The sequence below is a fragment of the Chenopodium quinoa genome, unplaced genomic scaffold (genome assembly GCF_001683475.1).
Source record: "Chenopodium quinoa cultivar QQ74 unplaced genomic scaffold, ASM168347v1, whole genome shotgun sequence".
Taxonomy (NCBI): domain Eukaryota; kingdom Viridiplantae; phylum Streptophyta; class Magnoliopsida; order Caryophyllales; family Amaranthaceae; genus Chenopodium; species Chenopodium quinoa.
In genome coordinates, this window is record NW_018745281.1 from 3,514,945 (window position 1) to 3,532,797 (window position 17,853).

The 17,853-nt window shown below is 34.7% G+C and overlaps 2 protein-coding genes across 2 annotated transcripts; one reads left to right on the forward strand and one right to left on the reverse strand.

Moving 5' to 3' along the window:
* Positions 1–378: 378 nt before the first annotated feature.
* LOC110711485 (methyltransferase-like protein 13) lies at positions 379–9,644 on the reverse strand. Its single transcript, XM_021889875.1, has 16 exons — positions 9,104–9,644; positions 8,641–8,742; positions 8,393–8,459; positions 7,992–8,173; positions 7,157–7,414; positions 6,623–6,706; positions 6,468–6,515; positions 6,313–6,377; positions 5,497–5,545; positions 3,900–4,176; positions 3,227–3,348; positions 3,019–3,099; positions 2,864–2,938; positions 2,149–2,321; positions 1,901–2,051; positions 379–1,040 (listed from the first exon to the last, which is right to left on the reverse strand). Exons 1-16 carry the CDS (start codon positions 9,503–9,505, stop codon positions 843–845), a joined length of 2,334 nt encoding a protein of 777 aa, XP_021745567.1. The 5' UTR covers positions 9,506–9,644; the 3' UTR covers positions 379–842.
* A 1,552-nt stretch (positions 9,645–11,196) lies between these two features.
* Positions 11,197–16,093, forward strand: LOC110711634 (alkaline ceramidase-like). Its single transcript, XM_021890054.1, has 3 exons — positions 11,197–11,775; positions 12,575–12,931; positions 15,362–16,093. Exons 2-3 carry the CDS (start codon positions 12,678–12,680, stop codon positions 15,873–15,875), a joined length of 768 nt encoding a protein of 255 aa, XP_021745746.1. The 5' UTR covers positions 11,197–11,775; positions 12,575–12,677; the 3' UTR covers positions 15,876–16,093.
* The last annotated feature ends 1,760 nt before the right edge of the window (positions 16,094–17,853 follow it).

The window sequence follows — 17,853 nt, forward strand, 5'->3', positions numbered from 1 at the left end:
TTCTTTAAAGTGGGGTTCAAGCAGGTAAAAGGTGGGTTGTTAATATATATTTGGGTGGTGAAGCGAGTGTGGATTTGGTTTTATACCCACTAAGGTGAGTGAATATTGCATATGTATCTGCCATGAGTGGTGAGTAATTTGGTTCATATTATCTCCAAAACTTTAACCAACTAAATTAGTGTAAGAAGCTTCAAAACTTTAACCAACTAAATTAGGTTAAGAAGCATAAAGACAATATCAAATCTCAACTTTACACGAAGTTAGATTCTCATATAATGTACCCGTTATACTTGAAAGCAACTATTGTGTTGGTTACGTAAAAGTGTAAAACCTGAATGTGGCTTAACCTCTGAGCCTCTAAGTGTCATCACACAAACCTCGCAAAATTTTCGCCAAATGTAATACCAATGGAAAAGATGACTGAGGACAGTACATATATCCAAGGATCTACATACACTATCTACGTCCATCACCATGAACATGTAAAAGCAAATCCATTTCATTCACCTGTATGAAAAACTGATATTCGTTCTCAAAATCAAAAACTCATTGATGTCAATGATATGCATACAATATCCCTTTAGCTTATGTCTGATATTTTGTTCAAACTTCCCCTCTTTTTGAGTTTGCGTGCTTGATAAGTCCTCCACTCCTAGTCACTGGAACCATATAGGTTGAGCAATTTCATCCTCCAAGCCGATTCCAAAACTCATTACTTTTCTAGTCTATGATTGGAAGAGTCATATTTAACCCACTTTGATTCCCATTGCCCAAAGGGACCATATTTGACCAAATATTGAGAAGCTTCACCATCAGTGAAATTTCATCTGTTGAGCCTAGTCTCAATTTAGGCGCTTAATTTGCTTAGCCATATCCACAATGCCTTGGCTTCGCTCTGGATTTTCAAACTTCAACAACTTCTGAAACTGGAGTGCTGCTTCAGAAATGCTATTATCCATAACACACATATTTGAGTTAGCAGCAAATACGACTTCATTCACATCTCCCTCAAGTTGAAGGCAGTAAAGGTGGCTAAAAACCTGAAAAGGAAAAAGAATTATAATAATATAATACATCAGTAATTCAGTACCTCAAAGTGAAATAATATCGGGCTATACTATGCCAAGAGAACAAATTTCAGTTAGCTCCCCAGAGCACCCTCTGCGCCACCTCATACAGAGAACAGTAAAATACAAACTACAATAGTGTACGGTGTATCATTAATAGAACTTTCTTCTTTGCCCCAATCTACTGTGATTTCTCAGCGAAGTTTTCAACATATATTTCCTAATATTATCAAACAATATCATCATCACAATCACAAATGGCTGTTGATGAAGCTCCAATTCAGGGGTATGGTAAGATCAAAGCATGTCACTAGTAAAACTGCAGTAGTTATATATTAAAGCAATGACTAGCAAAAAGCTTTGACAGGCTTGATACTTGACAGCAAATAAGTACACCTGAGTTAACATGTTTGAATTAAGCCCAGTACTTTTCGGCGTTTTCGCCCTAAAAAACAAGTTTCAAATCTAATAAAGTTCAGTGTGTTCAGATTGTTTAAGTCAAAGACTAACAAGTCAGGGCCAGAGCTACATATAAATTCTGACAAATTTTGGTGATTGCTAACAGTTAAATAACTTCAGTTCAGGGATAATAAACTATGAACCAGGCTTATAAGTCCAGGAGTTTTGGCCTTAGTCAATCTAGGATCTAAGGTCGTGCCCATTGCTGGCACTGAAACTAAGGTCTAGAAGTTTAATTGACAGCTGAAATCTAAAGCAGTACTCCATATTTACATGCCAATCAAGCAGAAATTCATGCTAGCAGACTCAACATTGTTTCATACCCAGCTTCCTATGTGCTGAAAATTTACCAAATTCCCAGTTAATTTTCTTACCGCTCTCATCCTTGAAACAACCACTTCCTTTATGGATGGAGATCTTGAGACCAAATTAATGATGAAAAGCCCCTGCTCAGAAAGGACATCCTTTACAGTAGCAAAAAAGGAATCTTCAGCGAAATCAGCAGCAGGGCAAGAAAGTCCAGAGCTGTAACAAGGAAACCATAGATAAAGATCCTATAATACTAGTATACTACGTATATAAGAAAATGATTATAAATTATATAAAATGAAAAAATAACCACCTTGAATCTGATGAATCTACATCAACTATAATTATGTCAAATTTCTGGACAGGGTGGCGTCTTAAATTAGATGCTACAGAACTGCCACTAATACTGTCTTGGATATCATCCCTTTCTTGGAGACTGGAAATGGTAAAATTTTGGAGAAACTGAATGCCATCAGCAAGGTGAACCTAAGAACATCATAAAGCAGAAAACACAAGTTATACCACAGCACAGAAGGAAAGCAACAAATGAGGCAAATAAAGACTCAAGAAAACCATCAAATGAGAATTCATTGTTGATTGGGAATAACCAAACTTTCTACACTGCATCCTTCGAACATTCTGTGATACTTTCCACCTCAAACTTCATAAGGCAAAGGTGAATGTAAAAGTAAAACTAAATCAACAGTTGTACAATCTGCAGCTACATATTACCTTCTTCACAAAAGAAAATTTCTATGAAAGTTAGGAGAGTGAGAAGACACTAGACAAGTATATGGTGATTAAGCCACCCAGAAACCCGTATAAATAAAGCAACATTGGCAAAAGAGTTCAAAAACCAGGTTAAACACTTTTAACTAATGCAATCCATATACATGAACATGTACAGAAAATGCACAATAAACATATAAGTATATAACTGTGAAAAAACACTTTTTCACTTTCTTTTTTTTTTTTTTTTTGAAAAGAAAAACAACAAAAATTTATTATCTATAAGTTCAAAAAACTACCTTTAAACGGTCATCTTCACAAAAACCGAAGTATTCTTTCGCAAGACTTAACATCACCGGATCCAATTCAACTGCCTGCAACAAACACCAAATTAGCGTAATCTCTGCAGTATACAAAATTACAAATGCTCCAAATGATAGAGGACGCAAATTACCTCAATTTGAAGAAAGTCTATACAGTTGTGGAGAAGCATTGGAAGCAGACCAGCTCCAAGACCAATTACAACAGTCTCAACCTACAACATAAAAGAAAATAAGAAAATTGAAAAGAGCAACACTTACAAGATTAAAGACCAATTACAACAATCTCAACACCACACTTCCAGCAAAAATGAACAAGAGGGTCCAAGTAACAGTTCTTACTTTTTTCTTGCTACATACCATACTTTCTAAGTAAGGTAAGATCAGCGTGAATCCAGCAACAATTCCAGTATGGTATGAGCTAGCCACGAAGGTGTGATCAACTACCACATTGTTGTTCAGCTCTGAGAAATCAAGGGAAAAATAATATAGAATTACAAGATTAAGAGAAACAATTCAAAAATTTCAACACTTATTTCAATTTAAATGTTCAACTGTTAGATTCAATGAAGGCAGAGTGTTTAGTCCAATTGCTCAACAGCAGACATTCACAGTATCACTTCAGTTGAAATTATTCTTAATAGAGGTAAAGATTCTTCAAATCAAGGTAATTTTTATCAAGCAAAATGGTTACATTCACTAAAATTTAACAGCATCGCTGCTAAAGATTGACGACCATAGGAGATAAAATCTTTGTTCATGTGGCCAACCCCATCATTGGGATTAAGGCTTTATTATTGTTGTTGAATTGCTACTACAATCTTGAAATGAACACAAGATTCTGAAAATGAAGTAACTTCAAATAACATTCAGTCGTGTTCTTGGCCAATTCTCTTTCATCATAGAATAAGCTCTTAGTTTCCCATCTTAAATCACCAAATAAGCACAAGACACATATAATTTAAATGAATAGAACCCGAGTCAAATGGATAGAGATTGAGATGACATTCCTTACCATCTATCTTAGACTGTTGAGATTTCTTTGTCTTCTCCTTTTCTTTCAAATTAGATTTCGCAGTTGTGGGAGATTCTTTCCTTCCATTTACATCATTACATACCTCAGATCTTTCATTAAGTAGCAATGCTTCTGATTGAACTAGACTCTCAGTCCTTTGGAAAATAAGTCGACGGAATACAGGCTCCTTTGATGGACAGATGGAAGCAAGATTTTCATCGACATTTTCATAAATAACGTCCTCAACAACTATTTGCCCAGTTAATTTAGAAGTGACCTACAAATGCAAAAGATACTGAAGATAATTAGGATGCAGTTGACTGGACTATGTACCAGTACAATCATCTTCCAAAAACCCCCCACGTAAAAAAAAAAAACAAATATCACTATATATGCTTATATAAATATAAAATATATTGAGATAATATAAAGGCCACTATGCAAAGCATGAGAGGGAAGTGAGGAGGATCACTATACATTGACCACCACAAATCCAGGCCAGTATGAAAATTGACAGGAGTTTCTCAACAAACGATACAATGCATTAATCTGTTTCAACAGTTTAACACGAAATCATAGTATTTTTATTTACAAGAAAACAGATCAATATTAATTTACAGGGTGCTTGGTTTGACATGGAGATAGGTATAACGCTTGGGAAAGGATAGGGAATTTATAGAGGGGAATTCATTTATTTTCTTCCTATCCCTTATTTGGCATGGTAGTAGAAATACATTGGGTATATAAATAGCAAATTTACAATATTACCCTTTTAAAATTGAAAAGTATAATATTATAAACAAAATAATAAGCTTTCCCTAATTCCCTTGCTATTGATATTTGATACCCAACTTCTTCTCCCTTTTTCTCTCTCTTCAAACCTCCATTTTTCAACTTAGATCATCATTTATGTCTCTTCAAACCTCCATTTTTGTATCTTAGATCTTCATTTCTCTCTCCTCAAATCCATTTTCTCTCCATTTTAATAAATTTCAAACTTCACCCATAAGAAACTCTTCTCCTCTTTGTTTCCAAGAAAGATCTTCATTCTTCATCACTCAAGCAAAATTTAATAAAAAAAAAAAAAAAAAGAGAGAAAAGAACAAGAAGAAGAAGAAGAAGAAAAAGAAAATTCATATTTATTCTACCTTAGGTAAATATTTTTGTAAATAGAAATAGTTGTTTTGGAGTAGGTAAATATTTTGAAATATGGGAAATAGCTGCATTGGATGTAGGTATGCATGAGGGAAAATGTATAGAATAAATAAAATTATTTTAATCTACAAAATAATTGAAACATAACCATTTTTTAGGAATGGAGGGAGCATCATTTTGCATAAAATTCAGTTCAGTTCTATAGTACCTCTTAAAAAAAGACATTAAAAGAACCATATTAATTGTTATGGGATATAGTCCCATAGTGGTCAACTAGAGTATAGACAAAACATTTTGCATGATGTGAATGATTTATCCCTCAAATCAGCAAATTGTGCCTTGACAAGCACCCATTTAGAAAATAAGTGATAAAAGGAATTTAACAATAGCAATAGTAAAGGAAACTATTGACATCTATACTTGAAATACATAAACTTCAAACCTCATGAACAATTTTCCGGTGCTTAATACCATCACCAGCAGTCATAAACCTGCACACAGATTTGGTAAGAAAACTCATCAATCAAGAAAAATATGAATAAATTTCAAATGATTATTAGACTAACTAAAACTTCACCATCTGCAAGAAACACAGAGAACCACAATATTGACAAAAAAATTAGCATGCATATCCATGACAGGAAGCATTTATCATAGTAGCTGGTTTTTGTGGTTCCCATGAAATTATTTTCAAAGTAAGTACATGACTAATTTTTTAATTAGTCACATGCACCCACCAACCACAAGTACTACCAAATACCTATTGCATATCTTTATATTGTGTTTTAAGTTCAAGATAAATTCATGCTCATGCATGCAAACAAATGTTACTAACATTTGCTAAATAATTAAGAGAAATTAAGCATATATATCAAAGTAAAAAAGATATCTAAATTTTTTTTACTATCTTAGATGGTTTAAACTTTAAAAATGAATTAAGGATCAAAGAAAAGAGATATTAAAGGGCCCAAGTTTTAAAAACTTGTGAATCTCTACTAAAAACATGAGTTCAGCTGAGTTTATACACACAGCATGATGCTTTGCTTTACTCATTTTAGCACAATTAAACCCCACCGATATTCAGATTACTAGAAGATATGCATGGCTCATTCTCAGGGTTCAAGACATAGCTAAAGGTACTCCTAGCTTTCAAGAAGTATCATGCAGTTGATTGTTGCTGAAATATGTTTCTTATTCCATTAAATCATCATACTAAGAAATCTACAGAACAAAGAGAGGAGGAAGCTAAAAAACATACGGAATTTGAGCGCCACTATCATGGTTCTCAGGTTCCAACAGCTTCACGAGAGGAGAAAGATCTTTCTACAAATGCAGAACATACATCAGTGTCTCATTGTTTTCAAAATTCTACAAAGAAAATTAATATTTCTTGTTTGACAAGACTATCTTTACCTGAATTTCTTCCATCCCAAGGTTAGCATGACTGGAGTTTAAGAAAATCTGAAGATTCACAACGCTTTAGTAAAAAAAAATAGGCTTCTCAACAGCAAATCTCAATAATTATAAAACCTGAATATAGCTCAGAGAGCAAGTAAACAAGAAATTACAATTATCAGTCGAGCAGCCTTAGCACTCTCAACGACCATCCATTGTCCTTCTTCTGAGGTAAAAAGCCATTCACGAACCCTAGTCTTAAAATAGAAAATTAAAAATTTACAGTTCAGGTCACCAACATCTAATAATTAAATATCATAAAATCTAGATATGCAGAGTTATACATCAAATTTGTCAGGTTAATAAAGAATCAATGTAGAAACAAAAGAAATTTTCTTTTCTATCTGGTGTACACAGGCTTCAGACTGAGTTGTGTTCACCCTAAGTTTACCAAGACCATATCCAAGTCAAAGTTAAAAGGACATCACCAGGAGGAAGAGGGTTACAGCTATTGTTGAAGTAAATTTGAAACAAGGTTAAGTGGTCATCTTAAAGCAAGTTTTAAGCTGAGTATAGATTATTTATCATGAAACACATAACTGCAAACCATAAGGGACGATGAAATCATGAAATCCAGCTCTGCGGTTTTTATGAGTTCTATGACCATTAGAAATTGATCTTAAGCAAGCTGTAGAGCATGTCCTAACCTTTGGCACAAGTAAAACTCCACAATGGTATGAGAAGGGGAGAGACTGTGGTTGAGCATCTAGAACCACAGCTCTATAACGAAAAAGGGAGCCAACTCCACCCAAGACCAATTGAACACGTCGACCAGGACTAAGCTCCATCATATCACCCTTAGCCACTAGTTTCAGATCTTCAAGAGAGTATAATAAATCAGAGCCATCCAAATGTCCTTGGCGAACTTCATTTTCAGCTTCAAGAGCAGCATTGAGTCCTTTAATCTGTCATACAATATATATTCTGTCAGCAATTTGTGGAAAACAAATATTAATTTAGTCAGAACATAAAACACCATTCAATTTGTTAGAACTTTAGCAGAATTTTGCCTGCACATACAAAACACACACATAACACACATGTCCATCCATCAACAAATTCAACACACAGTTTTTCACCCTTGGCATACAGAAGAGTTTTGTCATCATAAGCCTGCAAGCCGGCTTCTTGATAACATACTACCAGCACTCTAAGTGATTTGAGATTGATCATATAGCATCAAGAACTATACAGTACTTTCTTACTGATTGTTTTTGAAACTAAATTAAATAGTTTCATTACCAAAAAGATATTTCATCACATTTCATTCAACACCTAATTTTCAAGTCAGACCAATTCAATTTGTCATCAAACCAATTCAAAGTAATCAGCTGTACTCTATTTGCAATGTAGAAAAATTCTAGAACATAGCACAGATCACTAGATCAGCAACTTCCCGATATTTGCTCACAGTTTTGCATGCATCCTGTTCTCAATAACAAATAACAAAAGCTGAATCCTTGGTAGATACAAAAGCTTTACCTGTTCTTTGTTGCAATCAATTGAGGAATGATCAAAAGATGACACTATTTTGTCCACTACAGAAGAGTCGCCTTTAACAGCCACCACCATAAATGTACTAAGGCTAGGCTTACTAGACGGTTTCTGAGGTACGCAATGAAGAGTCACTTTCCACCCAATCCTGAATTTGGGGAAAAGTAAGCCTGGAAAAACAAAAGAGAAAACAATGGCGACCATCAATATTCAGGAAAAGGTTATAAGCAGAGGAAAACCATAGAAGCTTGTTTAGAAGATGATCAAATTTCTACAATATTAAGTATTAACAATCCTTAGAAAAGGATCATTTGGCAAAGAAATGGCAGAGAAAAACAACGAGCAAAATGTTAGTTACAGCAAACGTGTGAAACTAAACAAAACAATACCTAAGACATGAGACTCTGCTAATGTGAGACAGATAAACTTCCCTTCCGGTTTTAAGACCCTCTTCACCTGATGAGACGCCAAATTTGAAGTCAAACCACAGCAGGAATCGAATATTAAAGATGATACTAAAATACCCATCAGAAAAGCAACAAATTCACTTAGAGTGACACTACACCAACACAAATCTTGCAAGCACATGCAATATAAGTGTGATTAAAAAGTATACTTATATGGAAGATCAGAACACCTCTGATAGATATTGATCACCCAACTTGGAACCAAACTCTGGCTCCATCAACGCATCCAATCCCCCCTTATCCAGAACAACATCATAAGTCTCATCAGCAAACTGTCAACAAGTATCAAAGAAGAGTTAACACAAAGTACGACACACCAGAGCTAAGTGGCATCGAATGATCGATTTACAGATTAACCCTCATAATCATACTTCAATTGCAATTACAACTCAGTAATGTGCTTGTTGCCTAAACAAGTAAACATTAACATTAGCTAAATCCCCGGAAGAACATTCACTTAAATAACAGGAATTCAGAAAAACATGACATAAAAAATAAAAAAAGAAAAAATTATTTTTAATCATCCGAACATTTACATTTCATAATCCCAATTTTCAGTTATTCCGGAAAAATCCCAACTTTGGTTTATTCTGCAATAATACCAACTTCCAAAATATGAAAAGAATAGTAAACCTGCATGGAAGTGATGTCCATAACACGCCAACGCATGTGGGGTCGATCTCTGACATTCCTGCGGAGCATGTCGGAGATGACAACCTTGGAGAAATCGAGGTTGGTAATGTCGTGAAACCCGGCATCGTAGAGTTGTTCGGAGAGGCGGGAGTTGCCGCAACCTGGGACAAGAATCTGCAAATTCTCCGACGATGAAGAAGAAGATGTCGATGTCGAAGGAGAGAGGAGAGAGAAAAGAGGGGGTTTGAGCTGAGGCCAGTCGGCGTACCACTCGAAGGAATCATCGGAGCCACGAAGAGTGAAGAATTTGTCCCAATTCTCTTTCTTGGTGAAGTCTCCTAAGGTTGATAGCAGTTCTTCTTGTTGGGGTTTAGGGTTTTGGCTGCTCTTCTTCTTCCCCATTTTACTTTCTTTTCTTCTTCTGCTTCTTTGGGTTTATCAGAGAAATACCAGTCAAGGACTAGTCTCAACCCTCTGACGTCAATTCGGGTTCACGGTTCGGGTTTGAGATGAATCACCATACTACTCCGTACTCGATAATTCTTTTTAGTGTTTCAATTTAAGTATTTAATTTCTTTATTTTAGAATGATGTTTATGTGTTTCAATTCACCTTAGTTGGCTTTTTGGCATTACTTTATTGTCACCTTTATAAAAGAAGATGAAAATTACCTTTACTTCTCTTGTAGGCTCAATAACAGCGTCATGGAAAAAGAAGAAGTCTAGCCGTCTATGTAACGGATTTTTAATGTCTTTTGGATGAAGAAAATAATGTTTTTATGGATAACTTTGAGTTAGGTTGGCTTTGCAATATTACAAAATTTCCAACTTTTAGTTAGGGCAAATGGTATTTTCCCAAGACATAGCTATTCAAAAAAATTAATAAAGTTACCTTTGATTTTAAGAACTTAATTAGATGTTTAAGGCTAGATAATGTTTGGACAATAATGTTCTCATCTACCTTAACTATTCTTCATTAAAAACTATCCAAGAAAGTAATTTCTAAATTATAAACCAAATGAAAGGAACAAAAACCTATATCACATATATACATTATGCGTGGTAGATGTCTACACCACTCAAGTGAAATATGGGTCTACAAAGATTAGAAAAATGAGAGACAAATGAATAAGAAAAGTATTGCAATCAATTATAATACTACGTACAAGAAATACATAATTATAAGTGTACAGGGAATTAACCACACTTAGGTACTTAATTTTCTTTTTCACTTTTTAAGTACTTCGCTAAGAAATTCGGACAACTAACCCTAAATAAAGTCATCGCTAACCTTTGCTCAATAAAAATAATAAAATAACATTAAATGGAGCTAAGCCAACACTAAGGAACATTGTTTAGTTGGGATACTAGTGAATTAAATTCCAATACCCCTAATCCCCACTCCCAAAGTATCCAAATTCCCAAACACTAGCTCTCAATATCCAAATACCCACAACTTACTTTTCATAGATGAATTTGGACATCATGAATGACAATTCTACTCATGTTGTCTTTCATTTAAAATAAAAATAAAAATTGGATATACATGATTATACATAACAAACAAAATAACTAAAATAACACTCAATTAGGCCCCATTTACTTCACCTTATTTTTGCTGAACTGAAATTTTTTTTACTGAACTGAAATTATTTTTGCTGAACTAAAATTACTTTTACTGAACTGAAATTAATTTTACTGAACTGAAAATATTTTTACTGATTTTCTATTATATTTCTTCTGTAAAAAGGACTGATTTTTACTGAAGTAGAATTATTTTTACTGAAATAGAATTATTTTTACTGAAATAGAATTATTTTTACTGAACTAAAATTATTTTTAATGAATACTATTTTTTTAAGGTGAAGTGAACAGGGTCTTAATTTCTTTATTAAAATCATCCATAACATCATCTAAAAACAAAATATGTATTAACATTAGTAATCTTTATACTTAAGCTACTTAATTTAAGTTGTTGATAAAAAAAAATGATGATACATTTAAACAAGAGATCAAGATAATTATAATCACTAAAATCATCATATAATACCAATAAAGTAGTTGGTGGTCGGAATCGGGAAGGGAAAAGAAGTTGGTGGTCGGAATCGGGGGGGGGGGGGAGGGAAATGGTGGCCGGAATCTGGGTTTGGGGTCGGTGGCTGGGCTGCCGGAATCTGGGTTTGGGGTTTTTTTTTATTTAAAAAAAATTTATTTTTTTATTTAAAAAAATTTATTTTTTTTATTTTTTTGACCAATCATAAGCTGACACATGTCTAGTACTTATAATAGCAAGTTATATCACCGGTTGGGACCAGTTAAAGTGGAAGAGGTGTAAAGGTATTATTATTATAAATAAGTAAATAATTCAAAGGTGGGATAATTTTTTCTTAAATAAATTGTGAAAATGACAATTACATATTATTACTCGTATCATTTTCCAAAATAAAAATTTGTGAGAAAAAACATCAAAAGAAAAAAAAAAACAAAAAACAAAAGGTGACGAAATGATACGGAGGGAGTTAAATGTTTGAGTAGTACTCCGTGTTCCATACCCAAGTGTGTGCAGGCTACCTGGCTATTTGTCTTCTCTCTCACTTTCTCAGTTTCCCATTCAAGCGCAACTCCACGTTTTCTCCATTCATTTTTCTATCCTCCATTGAAAGCTGCTTCTTAGGTAAGTTATTGTTTCCTTTTCTAATTATCCTATCAATTTCACAATCTAGGGTTAATCGTTGATCTAATTTAATTTTATTGTCAGTATACTAAATTTAGGGTTCGAATGTTGGAACTATTGATTCTAATTACTGATGAGCGATTATGTTGCTAGGGAATAAAATTATGAGCCTAATTTTGATAATTGAATCAAATGTGCCTCTTCTCCCTAAAATTATGTGATTTTTTGAGCTTGATTCAATAATTGAATCAAATTTGTTGCAGAACCCTTTAATGTTAGGATTGAACTATGAAATTGGACCTCTTCTTCCTTTTGCCATGGCTCAGGGACGGGCTTGTTTGCATTGTAATTTGAATTGGGTTTTGTCTTTTGTTGTTTGTAATAGTTCATGTTTTCCAAATTTTGATCTTTATTAATTTTGATCTGATTTCAGACCAGCATTTTCTGTGTTGTAATACTTTTTAATATGTGCTTTTTGTCATGAAATGAAAATATAAATGGATCAAAAATCTAGAATGTGTACATGTGACTGTGAGTAGTCTTTGTAGTTTATTCTTGATAGATTGAAGAATGATGAAGACTTACTACTTTTGAAATAGCTTAATCATGAATTTTGCCATTCAGATGACACAGGCTTTAGTGCTCCTAGACCTTGTAGGCAACATTCGACCGTGGCAGTATGCTGCTGTTCATAGCCTTATCTTGTTACCCTGTATTTTTAACATTAGTTGACTAGATTAAGGTTATATATATTTGGTTCATTCTTCTGTGGGATCCTTACCTAAAAGTCTTATTGCAGATCCTTGTAGCTGGGCAGAGAAAGCTTTTATCGTTGACGTTCACTGTGTAGGAGTAAAGCCCCTGTATCTGCATATTGCTACTCAGCATTCAGTTATTAAATCATGGACGATGGAATTTCAAGCTTTTGGGGTCCTGTGACATCTACCATTGAGTGTTGTGAGGAGAACTATGTTTATTCATCTTACATTGCGGAGTTCTTCAATACCCTTTCAAATGTTCCTGGCATCATTTGGGCACTTGTAGGTCTTTTAAATGCCCTGAGGCAACGGTTTGAGAAGAGGTTTAGTTTTCTTCACATGTCCAACATGGCACTGGCATTTGGCAATATGCTGTATCATGCTACACTGCAACGTGTGTAAGTAATTCTTGTTTAATCTATAAATTTCTATCTTTTTTCATTGAAATATTTTTGATTCTCGACGCAACTATCTTTTAAAGTTTAATTATTTTATGATGGTCATTTCTAACCTTTCTATAAATCCCAAGATATACAAAAGCCGGAAAAGATATTATTGCAACCATATTATTCTTAGGATCTTTTAGGATGCACGGACACTTCGTCCAACAGCCGTGTCCGTGTCCGACACCGTGTCGGACACCGACACTCGTTCGACACACGACAGACACACATAAAAACTGCATCCAATTTTTTAATATATTTAGACACTTTAAGACAAATCGTATCCTACTATGATACGATCCAGTTTTCATTTTGATATGTCACCTCATCTTTTTAACTTTTTTAATTAGAAAGTTAAGGTAAAGTATGAGAGAAAAAGGTAAGAGTTATAATACGAGCGCCTTCAAAACACATTTCATAGCACATTATTGTATGTGAATTAGGAGAATATTATTTAGCTACAGTAAATGACTTTTTTTAAGGTTGATTATTTAGAGTTTTGTTGAATAGGTTGTCAAAATCTCGTTTTTTCGATATATTATTTGTTTTGTTATTTGTCGTACCCGTGTCCCCTATTTTAGGATTGCCGTTTTACCGTGTCCGTATCGCACCCGTGTCCGTGTCCGTGTCCGTATCGGTGCAACATTATATTAGTGTGTGTGTATCTATTGTTTTCAGTGGGTGTAGAAATGATGGTTTTTGCTTCCTGTTTGCTGTAAGATGGCATTTCTGGTCATCATTTTTATTTCTGTTTATACCCTTCTATATTTAACTATTTAAGTGATCAGGGATTAGAAAAATATTCTCTCTCTGTATGTGTGCACACGTGCGTGTGCACTTCTGTGCTGTTGCTTTCCTCTCTCTCTTTTTTTTATTTTTTATTTTTTTGTTTTTTTTTGTGACTAAGAAAGAGGGTAGTGGTAGCCAAGAGGATTGTACAGAGTTCAGGTGCTAAATATTCATTTTTCATGAGGGTGATCACTTTGGGGATGGAGGTAGGCTGGGCTTTGGAAGAGTGAGATTACTGAGATATGGTGGCAGTAGAACTTTCTACTTTGGTTTATTCTAGAGGAGATAGACTCTCACAGTTTCAGTCAAGCATTTAGGGTGTTCTATGAACTTGTGATGTGACGAGCCCCCTCTTTTTACATTTATGAATGGTTAGTAAGTTATCTTGTTATTTAGGTTTTAGATGAGATAGTCCCTCACAATATCAATATTCTATCCTTCATTCTATTGAAATTGTGAAGAGCCCTGTCTCTGCAGTGCAACTTTTCTCACCATGGACCCCATCCATTTGCTAGTATTGCTATATTAAGGAGTTCAGGATATGGTTCTCTACGTAACAATCTGAGAGGTTATTTTCTAGTGAATAGATTTTACTCCTCTCCTTCTTAGTTTTAAAAGGCGCAAGGCGTAGTGAGGCTCAAGAGTTGGCGCCTTAGCTCTTTGAGGCTCAAAGACCTACAAAAGGCGCGCGCCTTTGCGCTTTTTTCTAGGCTGCTTCTTGCGCCTTTGCGCCTTATTTTGCGCTTTATGTTTTAAAGCATCAATAGCTATTGTGTAAGTTTATTTTTCCTAAAGTATACCATGAGACTTTGTTATGGGCAGGTTTTCTTCAATTCTATTGGAGAGAGAAATTCCATATCCTATAATTCAATTTGAAGAACCCTTGTTATTGATCACATGTCCCTTTCACCTTTTCTCATAATTTCATTTTTACACTTATTTAATAGAAATTATTATTTCTTTTCTATATGAATAAAGTGCGCCTCACCTACAAAAGGCGCGCGCCTTCGCCTTGCGCCTCGGCTCCAAGGACTTTTTGCGCCTTGGTACGCCTTGCACCCTTAAAAACTAAGCTCTCCTTGTAATACCTAGGTTTTCAACCCGCTTTACTCAACTCATTGTGATGTATGCTCTCATTAGTCATTGCAATGTATGATCTTATTAGTCATTGTGATATCTTCAGCAGCTTGATACTTTCATTCAACGCATGAACACTTTGCCCAAAATGGAAGAAAAGGAAGTTAATAACTTAAATGGGAAAGGTAGATGTATTTTCTCCTCCATCATCTTTTATTTCTTTTGTAGTTCAGACAACATAGAAATGTGCCCCAGGCCCCCAGTCCTTGCAGTATTTTGTTAAACCTTGAAAAAAATGAAAAGTTATAGCTTTTATTGTTGCGACTTTTTCTTCAAGTAATAGGTGGAGTTGAGATACTTGAGAACACGCCGGTAATATAGCTCATTAGCTCTTCAGCTACGCTGTTGTTTGATATCCTTACAAATGTTCTTAGGGATATGTTTTTGTGCGAACTAGGTAATCCTGCATTGTCATTCACTTTTTTAGCTACTTATAACTCTGTCATAATCTGCTGGCAGGCATCAACATAGTGACGAAACACCAATGGTGTGGGAGATGCTGCTTTATCTCTACATACTCTACTCACCAGACTGGCACTATAAGAGCACAATGCCAACTTTCATCTTTTTCTACGGTGCTGCATTTGGTCTTCTTCATCATCTAGTTGGTTTTGATATCGGCTTTAAGTTACACTATATGTTACTGTGTCTTCTTTGCATCCCTCGGATGTACAAATATTATATCCACACCAGTGATGTCTGTGCTAAGTGGCTGGCGAAGTTGTACTTGGTGACACTACTGCTGGGTAGCCTTTGTTGGCTTGTGGATCGTGAGTTCTGCAAGAAATTTTCTAGCTGGGGTTATAACCCGCAGGGTCATGCCTTCTGGCATGTCTTCATGGGTTTCAATTCATATCTTGCAAATACATTTTTGATGTTTTGTCGGGCACAGCAATTAGGATGGAATCCGAAAGTTGACCATTTCATGGGGTTTCTGCCATATGTGAAGATTGACAAGCCGAAGACCCAGTAATTCAGTGAAAGCAAGCTTTGGGGAGAATAGATTTATAGTTGTGTGGTTTTGGCTTCTTCGGAGCCAATACAATTTTTTTAATGTAGGCATTTTCCCTAAGAATGTAAATGATATTTTTTGATTTTGTTAATGTAGAACCCTAGTGCATGGTCACGTGTACCATATTAAGTTGTTCCTCAGTAACCAGCAGTTTTGAAGTTGCTAACTTGTTTCTTTCTTTCTTTGTCTTCTTCTTTGTTTATCTAGTTTTGGAAATTTGGCAAAAATCTTAATTTGAGTCTTTTGTTCAATCAACATGGCTTCCGACTATTAGCTACACATAACACTAACTCCTTAATGTGAGTCTTTTGTTCAATCAACACGCTTAGATTTTAGCACTATTCACACCTCTGTTTGTCCATATTTTGTGATTTATATGCAACAAAAAATATAATACTCCGTATATTTATTATATTTGTAACGACATGCATATTTTTAAAACATCAACTTTTTTTATAATTTTTATCTTTATATTAATTGTGTATTAATAAACGTGATTAAAGAAACGTGCAACTATATAATAACTGAGGAAGTATTCACTATTCAAGATTACTTGAACTCCGATAAAGACCTTAGAAAAAAAAAAACAAAAGAAAGTCCGGCCCTCAACTCGCAACACCTGGCGAATGGGAACCTATATATATCCCTGCGATATTGATAATATTTTCTGTTGCCATCTTTCTCTGTTTCCCCAATTTCATCGGTCCTCTTTTTGAGCAACAACCATGGCGTTGCCCAATGAAGCTCAGGCCGTTAAATCTCTCAATACTACTCCCGGCCTCCGCAACCGCCGCTTTGTGGTACTGTGCTCTCACTTCCACTATAAACCCTACTTAATTTTTATTTTTTTTGATGTTTGAATTTGTTTGTTTGGAGGTGAGTTTATTCAATTGTTGGAAATTTTGTTGTGCAGTTTAAATAATGTGCTCAACAAATCGACGAGCTGGAAATCAATGTTTTTCGGAATCTCGATACGGTGAAGGCTAAGCCCTCTTCTGGCTCTTGTTTCTTCTTGGATTGTCTAATACATTGGAGGGTATGCTAATTATTTTACTATACTCCTTTTATCATTATTGTTTTATTTTGATAGAAACAGTAGTTGGTTCATAAATCATGTGATCATAATTGAGGCAATTTGCATTCAAAAGTTGTTAGCTTTAATGTTAGTTGTCAATGGGAAGGCATCACATTTTGTCGTGGGGGTTTTGGTTGAGGAGTCAAATACAGCCGAGGATATCATTTCATTGTACAAACCTTGTCGTTGGCTCTATTACACAAGGATATGATAATCAAGAGACTCTTGTCTTTCAGGTTTGCCTTTCTTAATCCGGATTTAATATGATAATCAAGAGGCTCGTTATCCCTATGAAACTCTAGTGGAATGTAATGTTGTGTAGAGTGCTGGTTCTGTTTATTTGTATCTACGATTTTGTGGAATGAGTTTTTATTTCCTTCTTCTTGAGTTATAGGTGGTTCTATTATGTTATACGAAGTGCAATAATATTATGTTTACTATTTTGGTATTGAGGATGAGCTCTTCATTTTCTCTACAGCTTGATTGCGGAGTTATCTAGAGATCTAGGTGAAGAGTTTGAACCGTAAGTTTGTGATTGTCAGTTGTTGTAATTTATTTATCAATATTGCGTTTCAATCCTCCAGTTCAGCTTCTCTGTTATTAAACAAAATGGCATTGGTATCAAGTAGCTTCTATTCTGGCTCATGCATATATTTTTTTTTTTTTTTTTTTGATCCTGTAATCTTGCGCTTGATGATGTTGGTATGCAGTCTGACGTCTTTAGCACCCAGGACAATCTTTTTGCTGGGTTATTTTCTGGAGATTGAAACATGGATCTGATCAGTTTAAAACATGGATATTATGCGTAGATATTCAGAGTTTAAAGTCAAATATTCACTTGGATAGAGTAACAACTAACACCAA